General features: G+C 41.9%; 2 protein-coding genes and 1 long non-coding RNA gene across 6 annotated transcripts in view; 2 read left to right on the forward strand and 1 right to left on the reverse strand.

Annotated features, from left to right (window-relative positions):
- The window catches only part of LOC108285686 (galactoside-binding soluble lectin 13-like), a 3,861-nt gene extending 2,242 nt beyond the window's left edge, over positions 1-1,619 (forward strand). The window contains 1 exon segment of the mRNA XM_017503010.2: positions 1,366-1,619. Within this exon segment, the coding sequence (XP_017358499.1) occupies positions 1,366-1,482 (117 nt within the window). The 3' untranslated portion in view covers positions 1,483-1,619.
- The window catches only part of LOC108285687, a 34,905-nt gene extending 16,173 nt beyond the window's left edge, over positions 1-18,732 (reverse strand). For 2 of the 4 annotated variants that reach the window (XR_005196122.1, XR_005196123.1), the window contains exon 1: positions 18,628-18,732. This is a non-coding gene — a long non-coding RNA (uncharacterized LOC108285687). Of the gene's footprint in view, positions 1-6,900; positions 9,155-18,627 lie in introns of those variants that run through there. The other 2 variants (XR_001817679.2, XR_001817678.2) reach the window with 1 other exon arrangement.
- Positions 1-20,233, forward strand: part of LOC108285684 (galectin-10-like) — a 63,169-nt gene that overhangs the window by 34,570 nt on the left and 8,366 nt on the right. The window lies entirely within an intron of this gene.

Raw genomic sequence — 20,233 nt, forward strand, 5'->3', positions numbered from 1 at the left:
TTTTTTTGAGACAAGAGTCTCACTTTATCATCCAGGTTGGAGTGCAATGGCATGATCTCAGCTCACTGCAACCTTCACCTCCTGGATTCAAGTGATTCTCTTGCCTTAGCCTCCCAAGTAGCTGGGATTACAGGCATGTGCCACCACACCTGGCTAATTTTTGTATTTTTAGTGGAGATGGGGTTTCACCATGTTGACAAGCTGGTCTTGAACTCCTGACCTCAAGATATTCACCCAACTCAGCCTCCCAATATACTGGGATTACAGGCATGAGCTACCGTGCCCAGTCCTTCAAAGGAAATATTTGCCTATGGAAGCATGCAGATATGTCTATGATTCCCTTTGTTTTAAAGCAAATCATGGTATAACTTACTCTACAGGTTACCATTTAGGAACTAAGTTGATTTGTTGTCAAAGAATGTATCTTAAAGACATTATCAGTCCATGGTGCTGCTTCAGTTTTTAAAGATTGCATAACATTGCATTAAGAAGTTTACCCAAAATTATTAAACTTGACACTTTTTTGGGCACTAAAGTTGTTTGCAATATTTTGCTCTCACAAATGATGCTGTATTAAGTTTTCTAATCAATCCTTTTGTCATTACCAACTTCCCAATACTTATTTTGGAAGATAATTACAAAAAAATGGAAAAACTGGCTCAAAAATGTGTGTATTTTAAATTTGAAAAAATATTAATAAAGTGACTTTCTCTATAGCCTCACTATAAGGAATATATCCATGCTTTCTGGCTTTCTCTAATGAATACGGCAAATGATTCACATCTTACTCAGATTCAAGTGAGGGATCTTTTCCTATGCTTTGAAGTTGTTGAACATAATATCCTATGCTTTATAAGACCTGTGCTTCTTCAACTCTCTAACAACACTGGGTTTCACTCTTTGCCAATAGCATCTCAGATGTAGGCTACTCCAAAGAGAAACTGTGCTATCAGTAGTAAAAGGCAGTCACAGTTCATGGAAGTGAAAAGTATGCATTTCAATGAACATGGTCAAGTAGTAACTCTGTGGCAGACCCTGTGCAAGATGCAGAGTCTCAAGTTCCTGAGACACAGTCCCTAGTGATGGGGATCATTCAGGTTAGAAGGGAGGCTGAGTTAACAGGGACTGTGTGACAGAGTGTAGAACTTCACTAGAAGAACGAGAGAAAGCATTAGAAACAAAGTCGGCAACTGTCTCAAATAGGCACAAACGTCTTGTGTAAACAGAAGTGTGTCTACTAAGTTCACTTGCATAACTAGGAGTTTTCTTGGGGAAAGTTATTGGTACTAAGGCAGAGTGAAGAGGAGGCTGAAAACTTGTTTGGTGGCGTACTGTCTTTCTGATGCATTTTTTTTCCTCCTGTAGGTAAAGGTAAACGGCCAACGCATTTACAGCTTTGTCCATCGACTCCCGCCATCATTTGTGAAGATGATGCAAGTGTGCAGAGATATCTTCCTCACCTCAGTGTGTGTCTGCAATTGAGAGAGATGATCACATTCCTCACTGTTGAGGAATCCCTTTTTCTACCTGACCATGGGATTCCTAGAGCCTGCTAACAGAATTGTCCCTCTTTATCCCTTCCCCCACACTTGGTTATTAAAAAAGCACCAAACCTCACATGCTTTGGTTCTTGCTTTAAGAGGGGGAAAGAGGGAGTGGTCATCCTTAAGAGCATCCAGGGCATTTATGGGAGGCACAATGAAATCAAAGGGGATAAACCTTCCTGTGACAAAGGAAGTGAGTGACAAGGTCCCTGGAATGTCTGAGAAGACATTAGAAACAGCATGCTTCTATAGCACGTAGTTGACAGGTGACATCATACAGTCTGAACCAAATCACCTACTCAATCTCAGATGACTCATGGCACTGAAATGTTAGTTAGCTGTTTACAGCCAGGAAGGTACACCTGGTGACTCTGGGGAAACCCTTGAGGAAAATTATGTGGAATTTCTTAATTTTTTCCATTGTTCTCAGGATGCTTATTGTGTATGAACACTGTGCTTGGCTTTGTGCGGGCTGCTGTGAAGAAACTGAAGAAAAAGATGACAAGTTTTGCATGTAAAGTTTTCAATCCAAGTAATAGAGAATCACTGGAGCCCAGTGATTTCCCTTGAAGAATTCCAGTTATCCTTATTTTCAAACATTTGAAGATGTTTCCATTTTATGTGGGCAGAATCCAGAGGCTTCTCTTTGGAAATAACTTATCACCACATCCACACCAACATCTACAGTGTGTGTGTGTGTGTGTGTGTGTGTGTGTGTGTGTGTGTGTATATTTTAATGATGTTTTAATGATATTCTTGCAGGAGTGAGGTGGTATCACATTGTGGTTTTGATTTGCATTTCCCTAATTATTACTGATGTTGAGATTTTTTTCATTTTTTTTTTTTGGCCATTTCTATATCTACTTTTGAGAATTCTCTATTCACGTTTTTAGCCCATTTTTTGATGAGATTGTTTGGTTTTTTTTGCTTCATTTGACCTCCTTGTAGATTCTGGATGCATCTTTTGTTGATGCAGTTTGTGAATGTTTTTCCCACTGTGTGAGTGGCATGTTTACTCTGCTGATCATTTCTTTTACTGTACAGAAGGTTTTTAGTTTAATTGGGTCTCATTTATTTATTTTTGTTGCATTTGCTTTTGGGTTCTTAGTCATGAATTCTTTGCTTAAGCCAATGTCTAGAAGAGGTTTTCCAATGTTATCTTGTTGAATTTTAATGGCTTCACGTCTTAGATTTAAGACTTTGATCCACCTTGAGTTGATTTTTGTATATGATGACAGATGAGAATTCAGTTTCGTTCTTCCACATGTGGCTTGTCCATGTTCCCAGCACCATTTACTGAGTATGGTTTTCTTCCCCCACTGATATGGTTTGGGTCTGTGTCCCTCCCAGATCTCACATCAAATTGCAATCCTCAATGTTGGAGGAGGGACCTGGTGGGAGGTGATTTGAACATGGGGGTGAATTTTCCCCTTGCATTTCTCATGATAGTGAGTCAGTCCTCATGAGATCATGTTGTTTAAAAGTGTAGCATCCCCTGATTTACTCTCTTCAACCTACTCTAGCCATGCCTATAAGACATGCCAGCTTCTCCTTCACCTTCCACTATGTAAGTTTCCTGAGGCATCCCTAGCCACACTTCTTGTACAACCTGTGGAATCATTAACTAATTATACATCTTTTCTTTATAAATTACCCAGTTTCTGGTATTTCTTTACAGTAGTGTGAGAATGAACTAATACCAAAAATTGGTGCCAGGAGTGGAGCATTTCTAGGAAAATAACTGAAAATAAGGGGCCAACTTTGGAACTGGGTAATGGGTAGAGGTTGGAACAGTTTGGAGGGCTAGAAGAAGTCAAGAAGATAAAGTTTTGAACCTCCCAGAGACTTGTGGAATGGTTGTGACCAAAATGCTGATAGTGATATGGACAGTGAAGTCCAGGCTGAGGAGGTCTCAGGTGGAGATGAAGAACTTGTTGGGAGCTGGAGTAAAGGTCGCTCTTGCTCTACTTTAGCAAAGAGACTAATTGCATTTTTCTCCTGCTCTACAGATCTGTGGAACTTCAAACTTGAGAGAGGTCATTAATAGCATCTGGCAGAAGACATTTCTAAGCAGCAAAGCATTCAAGAGTAGCCTGCCAACTTCTAACAATGTATGGTCATGTGCATAAGCAAAGAGATAATATGAAGCTGGAACTTATATTTAAAAGGGAAGCAGAACATAAAAGTTTGGAAAATTTGTAGCGTGATCATGTGGTAGAAAAAAACCCCTCATTTTCTGGGAAGGAATTCAAGTTTGCTGTAAAGATTTACATAAGTAAAGAGGAGTCAAGACAACAAATGTTGACTTTCATGGCAGACCCTCCCATCATAGGCCCACAGGCCTAGGAAGAAAGAATGGTTCTGTAAGGTGGGCCCAGGGCCCTGCTGCATTGCACAATCTTGGGACACTTCTCCCTGCATTCCAGCTGCTCAAACTCTAGCCGTGGCTAAAAGGGTGCCAAATACATCTCAGGCTGCTACTCCAGAGGGTGCAAGCCATAAGTCTTGACAACTTCCGTGCGTTGTTAAACCTATGGGTGCACTGAGGGCAAAAGCTGAGGCTTGGGAGCCTCTGCCTAGATTTCAGAGGATGTATGAAAATGCCTGGATGTCCAGACACAAATCTGCTGCAGGGGTAGAGCCCTCATGGATAACCTCTACTACAGAAGTGCACAGGGAAAATGTGGGGTTGAAGCCCAAACACAAGTCCCCACTGGGGCACTGACTAGTGGAGCTGTGACAAGAGGGCCACAATCCTCCAGATCCAAGAATGGTAGATCCACTGGCAGCTTGCATCATGTGCCTGGAAAAGCTGCAGGCACTCAATGCTAGCCTGTGAAAGCACTCACAGGAGATATAACTTGCAGAGCCACATGGGCAGAGATGCCCAAGGCCTTGGGAGCCTATTCTTCACATCAGTGTGGTCTGGATATGAGACACGGATATTTTGGAGCTTTAAGATTTAATGACTACCCTGCTGGGTTTCAGATTTCAGAGGCCTGTAGTCCCTTTGTTTTGGCAGATTTATTCCCTTTTGGAAAGGGAGTATTTACCCATTGCGTATATCTCCATTGTGTCTTGGAAGTAATTAACTTGTTTTTGATTTTACAGGTTCTTAGGTTGAAGGGATTTGCTTTGTCTCAGATGAGACTTTTTGGACTTTGGGCATTTGAGTTAATGCTGAAATGAGTTAAGACTTTGGGGGACTGTTGGGAAGGCATGATTATATTTTGCAATGTGAGAAAGACATGAGACTTGGGAAGGGCCAAGGGTAAAATGAATGGTTTGGGTCTGTTTCCCTGTTTAAATGTCACATCAAATTGTAATCTTCAATGTTGGAGGAGGGGCCTGGAGGAAGGTGATTGGATCATGGGGGTGATTTCCCCTTTGCTGTTCTTGTGACAGTGAGTGAATCCTCAAAGATCTGGTTGTTTAAAACTGTATAGCACTTCCTTCTTTGCTCTGTCTTACTCCTAACATATAAAACGTGCCAGCAGCCCCTATGCCTTCTGCCATAACTGTAAGTTTCATGAGGCCCCCCAACCATTCTTCCTATAAATTAGCCTGTGGAATTTTTGGCCAATTAAGCCTCTTTTCTTAATAAATTATTCATTTTCAGGTATTTATATAAGTGTGAGAATAGAATGAAACACCCATTTTATGTTTTTGTATGCTTTGTTGAAGATTCATTGGCTGTATTTGGCTTTATTTCTGGCCTCTATATTCTGTTCCATTGGTCCACATGCCTACTTTACACCAGTACCTGCTGCTTTGGTAACTATAGGTGTGTAGTATAATTTGAAGTTGGGTAATGTGATACCTCCAGATTTGTTCTTTCTGCTTAGTTATTGCTTTGACTATTTGGGCTCCTTTTTGGTTTTGTATTAAATTTTAGGATTTTTTTTTTTACTTCTGTGAAGAATGATGATGGTATTTTGATGGGAATTGCATTGAAACCGTAGATCACTTTGGGCAGTATGGTCATTTTCATAATATTTATTTTACCCATTCATGAGCATGGGGTGTGTTTTCATTTGTTTGTGTTGCCTATGATTTTTGAGACAAGCTCTGGCTCTGTGGTCCTGGCTGGGATGAAGTGGTGTAATCATGGCTGTCTGCAACCTCAAACTCCTGAGCTCAAGCGACTCCTCTGCCTTGGCCTGCTAAAGCCCTAGGATTAGAGGCATGAGCCACCATACCCAGAACCACAGACCATTGTTCTTTAAGAGAAAAACAAGTTCATTAACCCTGAGGGTAGCCTCCAGGAGTTAAGATATGACATTAACTAATTACTAGTGACTCCCCTCTACCGAAATGACCATGTGAAAGCAAGAATGCATGGAGAAAGAAAGGAAAATAAGGAAAACAACTCTCTCGTGATTGTCATCATACAAGCTCGGTTACAATCCAGTAGGCAGAATGCAGTCAACCACCTGCTGACTTGGGTATACAAAAGGCCACCCTCTTACCTCAAAAAGCAACTCTGCAATGCAGTTCACACTCCACTCCTTCTCCCTGAAATCAGACTAAGCTAAGCAGCCACTCTCAAGCCACTGACGATCCTTCACCTGTTCTTCTATCTCTATAATTTGCATATACTGGACATTTTATGTAAAGAAAATCATATAATATGGCTTTTTGTTTCTGGCTTTTTTTTTTCACTTAAAACATTAAACACATACATTTTTTTGAGATGGAGTCCCACTCTGTTGCCCAGGCTGGAATGCAGTGGCACGATTTCGACTCACTGCAACCTCCGCCTCCCAGGTTCAAGCGATTCTCCTGCCTCAGCCTCCTGAGTAGCTGGGACTACAGGCGCAAGCCACCTTGCCCAGCTAATTTTTTGTATTTTTAGTAGAGACAGGTTTCACCATGTTAGCCAGGATGGTCTCAGTCTCCTCACCTCGTGATTCAACTGCCTCAGCCTCCCAAAGGGCTGGGATTACAGTCCTGAGCCACCGTGCCCGGCCAACATATAATGTTTTTAAGGTTCATTTATGTTGTGGCATGTATCAGTATTCCTTACTTTGTAGTTGAATAAGATTCCATTTCATGAAGATATCACAATTTGTTTATCCTTTCAGCAGTTGATGAACAATGGGGTTGTTTCTACTCTTTGACTATTGTCACTTTTTCTTTCTTTCATTCCTTCTTTTAGTAAAAAGAATTCCAATACAGTTAAAACCAAACCAAGTACTTCCATAATCCTATGATTACCATTGTACCCCTACCATTCCAGTGTCACAGCTACTGCAGTCCTTCACCTTCTCTCAGTACTTCCTGCCAGTAAAGCACAGGTGACATTCTTAGTAATTGTGATACTAAGTACACCATAGGTAATTACTAGTTCACTTACCAGCAATGGCTCTTTACTGTGATCTGCCCAATAAGAGATTTAGGCTCCAATTATGAGGGTCCAACTTCTATGACTTTCTCTGGCAAAAAAGCTTGTTTCCACCATCTCCCCCCCAAATATGAAATGTTTTTTTTTTAAGTACTCTCTGCCCAGAAGATGAAATGAAGCATTTATCCACCTGCCGCCATCCCCAGCTGTTAAAAAGTTATCCTATTGGTATGAAGTCTTCCCAATTTTGGTTTCCAGATGTATGGGTGCTGAGAAGATTTCTGCAGGAGTCTTATTTTACCATCTCAAAGAAGCCCAGTGCCAGAAAGAGAAAGGTACTGGAAAGATAGATATGAAGGAAAGGCACTGTGTGTACCTGCATGAAGCTAGTGAGAAACTGTCTGGACCTGGTCGTCTCAGTAATGGCTGGATGAACAGGTGGGGGCTGAGAGGATATCATGTGGTGCAAGAAAAACTTGATATACTGACTTCCTTTCAATTCCTAGTACACACCAAGCTAGGAATTTTCATTTTTGAAGCTTCATGCATGACAAATTCAAAAAACATCAAAAAATGTCGTAACAAGTCAGGGAGAATGTTCTAGATTAAAAGAGACTAAAGAAGCATAGAAACAAAGTGCATGAAACCTGATTGGATGGATTTAAAAACAGCTACAAAGGACATTCTTTTGGACAACTGGGGAAATTTAAATAGTACTGTAAATTAGATGTTGAGTCATAGGTGGTGGCAAAGTAGAACTTCTAACAATCTTGTGGATCTGAAGATACAAAAATTGTAGGCTGGTGTCTGCCAAGTGGGAGGGAGAGTTAGGCTTTTAGATGGAGCCCTGAAAGTGATATATCCTAGAGCAGAGGTCCCCAATCTCCAATCTACAGACCAGCAACAATCCGTGGCCTGTTAGGAATGGAGACACACAGCAGGAGGTATCATGTAAGCATTACTGCCTGAGTGGCCTCCTGTCCAATCAGCCCCAGTATCAGATTCTCATAGGAGCACAAATTAAAATTTTACAACCAGAATCCCACATTGTGGGTGCCACAATGTTTGGTTTTATTGCAAATGGTAGCATGACTATAACAATTGCCACAAGGGTGGTGTAGTTAAAAAAAAAAATTGTTTAAAACTTTACTTGCCCAAGGTTAAACATTTCCCTTTTTGGGATTTACAGAGTTACAAGTGCAATATCATGTATAATTAAAAATTTCCTGCAAATATGCAATAAAAAGAAGTTTTAATATTTGGTAGCAAACTTTGAGAGGTAAGGGCAGAAATGACAAAAAGTATCTGTTTAGGTAAAGGTGGGACTGAGTCATATGAGTAACCGTTACTCAGTTACTTAATGTTTATGATTTTTAGCTTAAGATTTTCTATTTTTCCACATTGATATTCTGGTCGTATCTCTGGGCTGCTAAGGGTTGCTCCTTCAGCTTTTAGGCTTTGACTTCAGTGTGACGTATTTACGAGTTGACTTGTGTAACTTCTGCTGCCAAGAGCATTGAAAGAACAGTGTAGGGTCCCTTCCCAGCTTGGCTTAAGGAAGGATAGAGAGGAGAGTTTTCACTAATACTAAATTTCCTGGGTTAAATAGAGATCGTTTATTTCCTTGGACTTTGCTAGTTATGTCAATGCCTTGAGGCTTTCTTGCCTCTGACTTAGCTTCCTGATGAGCTAATTTATTTTCTTTGGCTACCTTATTTATTTTCTTTTGATGTTCCCTACAACGCATACCTGCTATTTCTTGTGTAAGAAAATCTGAGGATAATAGCCTGTTAATTTCCTGGTGATACTTTATGGGAGATTCATCAGCGGTTAAAAAAAAAAAAATGCCTTTTTAAAATGGCAGTATAAGCATGGAAAATTAGAAAAGCATACTTGGAGTTAGCATAAATGTTTTGAACACAGTGATCTCTGCCTCTGGGCAGTTCTGTTCCCAGTGTTTTTGTCACAGCTTGGACAGGGATGAGGTTACTTAACTACCTTGCTTTTGCTTAATTTATGTGCTGTTGTAAGAGCTATCAGCTCAGCCAACTGAGTGCTTGTGTTTGGGGAGAGTGACTACTGCTGATCCTGCCTTATGTACCTTCTTTACCAGCTGTTTTCTAGCTAAGAGTTCCCTTTAGAGGAAAGTGATCCTGCCACACTATGTGGGCTGTAAAAAGTTGAATTATTTTCTAGGGTTAACTTGGAGGCTTTTCTGACTAGCAGAGCTATGATGACAACACCTTGGAAGCATGTGTAAATAGGTCTTTCTAACTGCAAGTAAGGTTGAGAAAAATATAGGATTAGAGCCTTCCCTGCGATGTCCCTTTCTAAACTTCTCCTTCAGGATGAGCTGTTCCTCCACTGAATTAGGGAATAAAGAAATGTGCTCTATTAGTGCCTCTCTTAGTCTTTCGATAAAGGCTATAGAATTCTTATCTGGCTTTTGGTTCATTATAGATAGAGTAACTGAGACGTTTGGCCCTGGCTTTTCATAGGACTTTTAAAATGTGTTTAAAAGTTGGTTTCTTTTCCATTCATTTCCAGAGCCACTGTGGTTTTAGTTAGGGCTGTTTACCGGAACTGCTTCCCTCTCTATTGGGAATGGTGTTTTTGCTGTTTCTTCACTGTCCCTAACTGCTTTATTGCCTTTTGGTGTATTATAGGAGATAATTTCATCTCCGAAATTGTCTGCTGCTTGCAGAACTACCTGCTTTTTAGCTGCAGGTTTGGTTTACAAGCAGCATAACATCATACCATGTGAGGTGGAACACCTGATTAAATTTTGGAAAGCTTCTCTATACAGGGTTTTTAGAAAATCGGCCTAAGATTCCCTTTATTTGCCTAAGGTATTGTAATGAGAAGGGAATGTGAGGGGAGCCCAAATAAGGGGGATCCTCAGATGGTTCCCCTGAAAGTTTCTTTTTTTAATTATGGAGAACTGTTTTTCCTGGGCTTTTCTGATATGATTGCTAAAAGAGCTGGATTGATCTCACACCACTTACAAAGGTTTAGTAAAAATGCCACGCCCCTACGCAAAAGAAAATGAGTTACTTTTCTCCGTAAAGTTTTGAGTTTAACGAAGTTTCAGTGTTTCAGAGTGCACTGCAGAAGGGTACAAGCTGATGATAATTTATAACAGATTTACATAATGTAGCGAAAATAAAGGCATCCTCTTAGCCTCCTTCCTTTTCTTATGACTCAGAGTGGAGGAGAAGACAAGGAGCATCCTCCGAATACTTTCCCTCCCTGGTTTCTGGATCTCAGCACCATGTTAAATGTGCCCCCCATGGTTGTAGGCATGGTCCAAGCCATGCAACTGGATGAACTAAGTGATGGGGCTAATCATGCTCATCTATGCAATTTTATTTTTTTTAATTTTCCATTTTTTACATAAGGTGCATACTATATCTGCACTTCTCCCCATGTTATCCCTCCTCACCCTCACCACCCTCCGCTGTCTCTCCCCTACCCCCCCCAACTGCTCCCAGTGTGTGATGCTCCTCTCCCTAAGCAATTTTAGCTTATCCACCTGGTGTGATTTACTTTGATTTTCTAAACCTGTGTGATTTGCCTGGCTCCCAGAAAAAAAAATCTCTGGAGGGACTGTGTCACCTTTGCACAATACTTCTTTAATGGAGGCAATGTGCTAGATTGCCTGGTACTACAACTCATGCTAATGCACTTACCCTTAAAAAAAAAAAACACGTGTGGTTAACGTCCAAACTTAAAATACCCTTACTAATTAAGTACTGTCTTAACTGGAGACAGAATAGGTGCCTTAAAAGAAGGTAGAAACCGAATGGCTGTTTTCCTACGGATAAAACAATATCAGAACTAAACTCTGGTTGTGGAAGACATCTAATTCCTAACTGTTGAAAGCAAAGCTTTCCCATCCACAGAAGTAGCAGTAGAAAAGCACAAAATGGCAAAATTGTGAACCTGTAATCTATCACAGGGAACCAACAATGTGTCTTACGAACAGGATTTTTATTTCCACTAGGTGGTGGTGTTGGCTTAGAAATACCATGTGCTTACCAGAGACACTGTAGAGATAAGTTTATTGAGTTACTGCCTGTCTTGATTGTGACCTTATTTAAGAGACCTGTTTCTCTTAACTGTAAAGATTCCTGCACATTAGGCACACACACATAGAGTGTAAGTGACCACGGATAGGGAGAGAAAAAACATTTGGCAACAGGATAGCTGGAAGAAACCCTTGAAACTAAAGGGCAGATTTAAAGTTGAGATTCACTCCATACCCACCAGTTTGATGAAGAAATTTCCCATTCATGGCCAAAACACCAAAATGATAGGGCTTCAATGACTGGAGGAACGCCAGGGTCCTTGGTCCTGTGCTAATAGGATTAATGCCACGGACACACATGGAGTGATTTTAAGGAGTAAAAAATTTAATAGGCAAGAAAGAAGAAAGGAAGAAGAAAAGAGCTCCTCTGCACAGAGGAGGGGTGATTTGAAAAAAGAAAACCCTGTGTGCAGGAAAAAGTGGCTGCTTATATTGGGATTCTGGAGGAGTCAATGTCTGGTTTCCATAGAGCTCAGCAGACCGGTTTGACCAGGTGTATTATTTATGTAGCCCATGAAGAACCTGACCTGAACACATGGTGTTATCTGGAGGTGGCCACAACAGTTGGTACACCTGGTGACAAAAAAACAAAAACAAAAACAAAATCAAAAAACCCAACAGGAATAGCCATGTTGAGTAAGCCCCCTTTCTCATGGCCAGCAATTGCATATCAGTTTGTTGGCCTGGCCCTTCAAGTTGCCTTTTCTGTTAGAAAACAAATGGATTGGAGGATGCTTCTTATGACAGAAAAATTTTCACTAAGAACCTTTACCCTTACTATCTGCCTAAATACTATTTCTTAATAACTCCCATATCAGAAGGATAAGAAATAATGTTCATGCAGGTCACAAGAATAAAAAAACAGAGCCAATTCCATGATATGTGATACCTAAAAATGGCTTTGGAAGTGACTATTTTATTGTGGCCAATGTTTGACCTCCTTTAAAAGCTGCGGTATCATGACAGTGTGGTGCTGGCTTAAGAAGAGACACAGGAATCAAGGGAGAAGAATAGAGAGTCTAGAAACACAGAGTCACCTGAGAGTCCGCAATAGGCTAAGACCATCGCATTGGAAAAGGACAGTCTTTTCAACACATGATGCTGGGGAAACTGGACTTACACACACTGGTGCCTTACCTTCTAACACATACAAAAGTAAACTCAAAATGATATCAAATAATAAACGTAAGTCCTTCAATGATAAAAGCCTTAGGAGAGACACAGACAGATATCGTCATGACATGAGATTTGGCAATGATTTCTTGAATATCGGCTGTAAATACAGATGAAGTGCACTTTATCATTTTTTGTTGTTGTGATTTGGGCTCTTGGCTTTATTTTCATAGTTATTAAAACATTAAAAAATTCTCAAGAAATCCATGGTGCAGACATAAATAATATCATAATTTATTTCTGGATTCTAATGAATGCTGTCTAATTAGTATTATCAGACAGATGTGATAAGAAAGACATTTGTTTATTAAGAAAGCAGTTATCAAGACACTCAGCATAGATTCACAACTGCCTAACTTCAGTGAATTGGTAGGCAATAAGAATAGCTGTCTTCATGATTGTTTTATGAAAGTAGAACCATAAATCTTTTGAGTAGGTTTGATGGGAAGAGGAGGGTAAAAGCCCAAGTAACAAAGGGAAAAACAGACAAAGTGCACTTTGTCAAAATTCATCACATCTGTTCATCAAAGACCACTGTAAAAAGGGTAAACAGTCAATTGACAGAATGGAAGATAATGTGCAAATCATATATCTGAAAGGTGATTATTATCTAGAAGAGGGGTCCCCAGGCCACAGATAAATACCACTCCTGGCCTCTTAGAAAACGGGCTGCATACAGCAGGAGGCAAGCAGTGGGCAACCAAGCAAAGCGTCATCTGTATTTATAGCTATATCCCATCCCTCACATTACTGCCTGAGCTCTGCTTCCTGCCAAATCAGCAGTGGCATTAGATTATCATAGGAGCGTGAACCCTATTGCAAGCTGGTTGTGTGAGGGATCCAGGTTGTTTGCACCTTACGAGAGTCTAACTAGTGCCTGATGATCCAAGGTAGAACAATTTCATCCAGAAAGCACTACCCCAACCCCCACCACACACACATCCCTGGTCCATGGAAAACCTGTCATCCACAAGACCATGCTCTGGTGCCAGAAAGGCTGGGGACTGCTGATCAAGAACATATAGAGACCCTCAACAACCCAATAACAATGACAAAAATATCCCACCCAATTTAACAATGGCCAAAGAACGCCAAAAGACATATCTCCAAAATAGATATAAAAATTGCCAATGAGCACATGAAATGACACGCAACATCACAAGTCCTCAGGGAATGCAAAGTCAGAGCCACAGTGAGATACCACTTCATGCTTATTAGGGTGGCTATGATGTTTCAATGCAAAATAACAAGTGTTGGGAGCACGTGGAGAAACTGGAACCCTTGAACACTGCTGCTGGGCGTGGAAAATGGCATGGCCACTGTGGAAAATATTATGGCAATTCCTCAAAAAGTTTACCATATGATTCAGAAATACCACTTCTGAGTATACACCCTAAAGTACTGAAGGAAGAGAGCGGTGTTTGTACAGTGATGTCCATAGCATTGTTCATTATTCACTACAAGCAAAAGATGGAAAGAACGCAAAAGTCCATCTAAGGAGGTACCTCCAATGGAAGATTATTAGTTTTCAAAGTGGATGCCACTCTGATATTTGCTATCACACGAATGAGTCTTTAAAGTATACTAAACGAAATAAGCTTGACTCTCCAGGAGGTTATAGGTACAGGCTGGAGAGGGAAGGTAATGGGGCAGGGGTGGGAGCTATAAACATTTGGACCCTTCTTCCAGCAGCTTTCTTGGGCCTTCAGGGCCTGCTTAAGCCTCATCTCACATAGATCAACTCTAGTTGGTAATGGAGAGCTGCTGTACTTGCCACACCTTTTGGCTGAGTGCATAAAACACCACCTGGCTCTTGTTACACAGCCAGGTCTCACAGTAAATTGGAGGCCATGGTTAAGCATTCACTCTACTAAGGCCCCGTGGACAGAGAAAGGCTTTTTCTGAAAAGCAGAGAATGGCATGAGGATGACATGGCTTTGCTCTAAAAGCTCCAAGGTCTCTGCTGTCATTCCTGTATACTCATTCAAACTTTCTGCCAAATTTGCCACTGACACTTCAAACACCACTTCAAGCACCTGCTGAGCTCCAGGCCAAAGAAATGTTCATGGAAGCGTAGTTCTGGTGCAGAGACTTCCCTTGTCCTGAGACCCACACAAAATTAACAGCTTTTTAAAATACTGCGTACGTAGGCCAACAGAATGTACCCATGTGAGGCAAGTGTTGTCTCCAAAATCCAAAGCAGCTTACTAGGCATGCGCCCCTTTGTTGGTGACAGAACGGGCCTCATGCAACAACTCTACTTGCATCTGAGAAGGAGCATCTTTGCACGCTGCAGTCACTGGCTGCCTGAAAATTTCACTGAATGGGAAACCACCTGAACTTTTCTAGGATTTATTTCCTACAGTCTGGCACACACAAGTATCTTACCAGTATGACTAATGTCATGACCACCTCCTAACCACCAGGTCTCATCAGCATATCATCATCAATGTAAAAGGCCAGCCTGATGTCTTCCAGAAGAAGTGAACAAAGTGTCTGTGGACTAATTTGGACACAGGGGAGCTGTTATCATCTGTGGTGGGACAGTGAAGGCAGCGGATTGTGTCAATGCGGAAGCTAATTGCTTCTGGTTGCCTTTACTTACAGGTAACAAGAATAAACCCACATATTTGCCAGATGGATAGATGTACACCATGCACCATGGGATGTGTTAATTTGTTCAAGCAATGAAATTACATCTGGTGACTGCACAAATCTGGTACAGCTGCACTTGCAGTGCCTGTCTGATGAAGCTGATGAGAACCCACTGTCATTCTCCAAGAGCCAATTGTTTCCTACACAGGCCATATACGTGAGTGAATGGGGATGTGGTGAAATCACCAGTCCTGGATCCTTCCAGTCCTTCCCGGTTGCACTAATCTCTCCAGGTCCTCCAGGAACATGGTATTGCTTTCGCTTTTCTGATTTTGCAGGTGGAGGCAGCTCTAATGGCCTCCGTTGGCCTTTGCTACCCTCATAGACCTCCCTGCACAAGTCAGAGAACCAATGTGAAATTCTGCCGTTCGCTGCGTGTGTCTATTCCACTTATGCCATTTGCTCCACAAATTCTGCCATTTGCTGAGTGTGTCTAGTCCACTATTCCAGTAGACAGACAAAGGCTTTTTCTCAAAAGTGGAGCGGGTATCTACAAGGATGACATGGCTTTGCTCCAGAAGCTTCAGAGTCTGTGTCATAATTCATGTATAGGAGCCTGCTGAAATTTCTGAGTATCTCTACCTGCCACTGACATTGAACAAATACTACTGATGCTGAGTAAATACCATCTCTAACGGCCACTGATTCTGGGAAATAAGCAACATGAAACTCAGCAAATACCGGCAGATAGATAGGGGGCCAACTGAGTAGCTGCCAAAGAACTTAATCTTATGATTCTCGCTAAACTTTAAACCAAACTGAAAATCTGATTATGTTTTCTTTTTACAACAGTTATAAAGCCATGAGTAAATTCTCAAGAAATCCACTGTGCAGACATAAATGATTTTATTATTCACTTCTGGATTCTTACGAATTCTGTTGCATCAGTTTTTCATAAAGCAGTTATAGAAAAAGACATTACGGAAACAGCAAGACGCTCAGAGTAGAAAAACAATTTCCTGCCCTTGTTGAATTGTTAAGAAATAAAAATTGCTTGATTCATAATGACCGAGACCAGCTCGGCTGTAGAGACCCCCACCCAGGTGGTGCTGAAGGAATTCAGAGGTAGACACTCAGACAGAACAGCAAAGTGGGTCTATCCAGGGGGGAAACAGCCTTCCGAGTTGAGATCCTCAGGGGGCTGACAGTATTCGGAGCTGAAGGCCTCAAGCAGACTCTGACCCATACATTTATTCTCTCTGAACAGGTGATGATTATTAACAAACAGATGTTCGGTATTTTCTCATAACACAAAAATGTACCAAGAAAGCAGCTGGTGCCCACTTACCACTGATCACAGAAAAATTAAAAAGTATTCTCCATGAGGGAGCCATGGGTCAGATGTCCCAGGCTTAAATAATTGTTTTAACCGGTGTATGATATTTATATATTGTCCTGCCCCTTTAGACTGCCCCAAGGAGTTTTCTATTTGGGGGTGGGAGTGACTAGGTTTTCCTTGACATCGTTCTTCCTATCAAACAATATATTCTGTACACTCAGCATTTCTCAGCAATCATACACTCAGCATTTCTCAACACATAATTGTTCTATGAGAGTAGGATCATAAGATTTTCCCATAGGTATGAGAAAGCTACAGTAGAAAGCAGAGGGTAAAGGACAGCGTGGAGGTTTCTGGACTGGGAGAGGGGACTTGGGGCTTGAATAACTAAGTCACAGGGTAGGAGGGGCTATGTCAGAGCTGAGCAGAGGTGAGTAGGAGCCACATTATCTACACTAAAAACACAAGGCGGGCACTCATGGGGGTCCCCTTCCTCCTACATGGACTCCAAAGCTCACAAGTCCCTTCACTCAACCAGGAAAACCAAGAATGAAACTCCTTTGCTCTCCCTCTGAGTTAAGACATAAAGGATATAAAACTTCATGTCTGGAATTGTTGAGGCACAGACTTAGAAAAAGGGAATTTATTTAAATAGTGCTCATGCATGATTATGCCCTGTTTCCATCCCCCCCCCCACCCCTCAGGCTGAGAAAGAGAAAAGCCATTTCACAGAGGAGGATCTGCAGGCTCAAAGAATGAGGACGGCAGCCACTACTTTGTAGAGTGCAAATCTTGGTAAGAGGTGGGCCAGCTGCGGGGGCTCACGCCTGTAATCCCAGCACTTTGGGAGGCAGAGGTGGGTAGACCACGAGGTCAGGAGGTCAAGACCAACCTGGCTAACATGGTGAAACCCCATCTCTACTAAAAATACAAATTATTAGCAGCCATGGTGGCATGCACCTGTAGTTTCAGCTACTTGGGAGGCTGAGGCAGGAGAATCGCTTGAACCTGGAAGGTGGAGGTTGCAGTGAGCCGAGATTGTGCCACTGCACTCCAGCCTGGGCGACAGAGCAACACTCCGTCTCAAAAAAAAAAAAAAGACACGGATACAAGGTGAACCCTTTGGTCAGGGCACACAGTGTCCAATCTCACTGATGATCTCCCCTTCAGCCTCTATTCCCCACCCACAGACCCATGCACGGACATGGGGTAATATACCAATATTGCCAGTCCTGCAGTGTCCACTACTGCTCCCTCTCCTGCAGGAGCCTGGGCCTTGATCTTAGAAAACCTTTTCTTACACCCAGCCCTCTCCTAAGAGTGGCTTTTCCCCTGCAGCCTTTTCCTTTTGGGTGGCCTCTGTGCAAGCCCCATCCATCCAAGATGCTCTACAGATTCTAATCCTCAGAGGGTTTTGCTTCCTGCCTTCCCAGGAGGGCTGTGCTGGTTCTGGATAATTATGTCTACTTGGTGAGCGAAAAGAGTAAGATTTGATTTACATTTCAGGGAGTCTACAGTCTGTCTGAAAAGTTTTTCTAAAGAACAAATGATCTGCATGAGGAGACTATAATAATTTTGGTTAGAAAGCCATATTTGCAATTGTATCAAACTGAACCCCTCAATGTACAATCTAGAGTAAAACTGGTATCTATGTGTTGGCATATTCATAAAATTCCAGAGTGTAGAGCAGTGAAAATGAAGGAATTCGAGCTCCACGTAGCAATACAAATGAACCCGAAAAACAAAAATGTGAACAAAACATGCATAACCCTAAAAAAAGACCTAAGAGAGCAGGCATTTTCAAGCAACATTCCACTACATAGTGGAACTAAAAGGAATGCAAAGAAGAAAGGCAGGAGCATGTTCGCCTGTGGGGGCAAGAAGATCACATGGTGGGTTAAAAACAGGTGGACCCAAAGTGTGTTAGCAACAGGCTGTGCATAGAATTGGAGTGTTTACTCAAGTGCTAGATTAATAATTACTTAGCATATACAGTTCTTTAATAAGTAGTATCAAGTTTCCTATAAATGGTTTACATTAACTGATTATAAAACTGAAGAGCAAAATTTTTAAAAAAGAGTAATTTATAGATTCAATGCTATCTTCATCAAGCTACTGTTGACTTTCTTCACAGAATTGGAAACCACCACCTTAAATTTCACACGGAACCAAAAAAGAGCCCGCATAGGCAAGATAATCCGGCGGGGGTGGGGACGCAAAAAAAAAAAAAAAGGCATTAAACTACCTGACTTCAAACTATACTACAAGGCTACAGTAATCAAAAGAGCATGGTACTGGTGGCAAAATAGAGATATAGACCAATGGAACAGAACAGATGCCTCAGAAATAATGTCACACATCTACAACCATCTGATCTTTGAGAAAGCTGACAAAAACAAGTAATGGGGAAAAGATTTCCTATTTAATAAATGGTGTCAGGAGAAACAATGTTTCTGAAATGTTGATTCACATGAATACCCAGAAAGGAAGAATAAGCTGCAGCTAGAGCCTAGGTGTGTGAGAGACAGAAGGGAGTAGCTCTCACCTGGCAGAGACAAGGGGCCTTCTGAGTGGGAAGAAAGAAGCAAGGACTATCTCAATCCTTCTCCACAGGTCCCACTGAGGATCAAGGCCAGTCATCTCCCAGAAACTCCGGAACAAACAGAAGCTTTACTTCTTTTTGTTGTTGTTGTTGTTGTTATTGTTAGAGACAGGGTTTCACCATGTTGGCCAAGCTGGTCTCGAACTCCTGGCCTCAAGTGATCCACCCACCTCGGCCTCCCAAAGTACTGGGATTACAGGCATGAACCACCGTGCCCGGCCCAGAAGCATTACCTTTTAGGGCCAACACCTTTCTCCAGAATCTCCACCTTTCTTTTTTAAACTATTGCACAAGTTAGGACAATGTACACCTTCCGGGTCGATTTCTGCACAGTGGAGAAAAAACTTCATGAGAGGCACGGAGGCTGGATTGCACAACCCTTCACTCCATCATTCTTATCTGTGCATTTCCGTGTTACTCCTTCCTCCCCCCTGGTACCTCCACCACGGTGATTTCCACTGCATCACAGACACAGGCCTGCAAACAGGGGTGGTGGTGTCAAGGTTACAGTGAGCTAGGGTTGCATGACTGCACGTAAGCCTGAGCAATAGAACGTGACCCTATCTCAAAAGAGAACAAATATCAGCCACTTGTAGATTCCCTCCAGTTATTTCTCTAGCCCACACTCTATTTGTGCAAGTACTGAAGCTGTGCTTTTAACAATCTGTGCGTCTTCTGGGAAGGACGTCCATGGCCCTTGATGATTGCGATGCATGTGCATCCCACACATACGGGGTTTACTGTTCTCTTGTTATTTCCCTCTCTCTTTCAACAAGTATTATTTCTCACTGGAGTGAATTACTTTACTGTTACATCCTTGTATCTTGTTTTCACAGTTTCAGAGTTGAAAATGAAGGCAGGGCAGTGTTCCAGAAGAACCCAACATCTTCTTTCAGTAACATCTAACTGGCCCCATACATGCCAGGGATTAGGGTAAAAGTCTTACATACATTAACTGTTCTATCCATGCGAACCTCCTACAAAGAAGAAATTTCTAGTAATCCTCTTTGGATGGGGGAAACTGAGATAGAGAACATTTAAGTAACAGATCTAAGATTGCACTACTAGTAAGAGGCAAAATCAGGACAGAGATCCAGGTAGCCTGGCTCCTGATGCCTAACTCATAACTATGCCCCCGCCCCTATTTCCTCAGGAATAAGAGGCCTGACTGTGGTAGAGTGGGAATGAGGAGGCCCGAGTTTGCCCTTGGTCTCGAACCTCCTGCATCATGAGAATCTGTTATAGAAGGAGAGGCCGTACCTGGCCCTGCCTGTCTCATCCACTCTCAATCTCCGTGGCAGACACCACATACATGGCCTGTGTACTTGTCTGGTCATTCTTGAGTGACAATTAGAGGGACACGGATCCTCCCTTTTGTGTGAGTACTCCATGGTCCAAGGATGGTGCGTGGTAGAGGAAGAGGGAGAATATTTACTTAGGAGGTGGTCTCATGTGAGTGATGTGGAAATGTCTACTTGGCAGCATGGAGACACCAAGCAGGTGAAGGTCCTGGTGCAGTTCCTGCACTGTGGGCCAGTCATACGGCCTA

This window comes from Cebus imitator, unplaced genomic scaffold, assembly GCF_001604975.1.
Source record: "Cebus imitator isolate Cc_AM_T3 unplaced genomic scaffold, Cebus_imitator-1.0 Scaffold306, whole genome shotgun sequence".
NCBI classification, from domain to species: Eukaryota; Metazoa; Chordata; class Mammalia; order Primates; family Cebidae; genus Cebus; species Cebus imitator.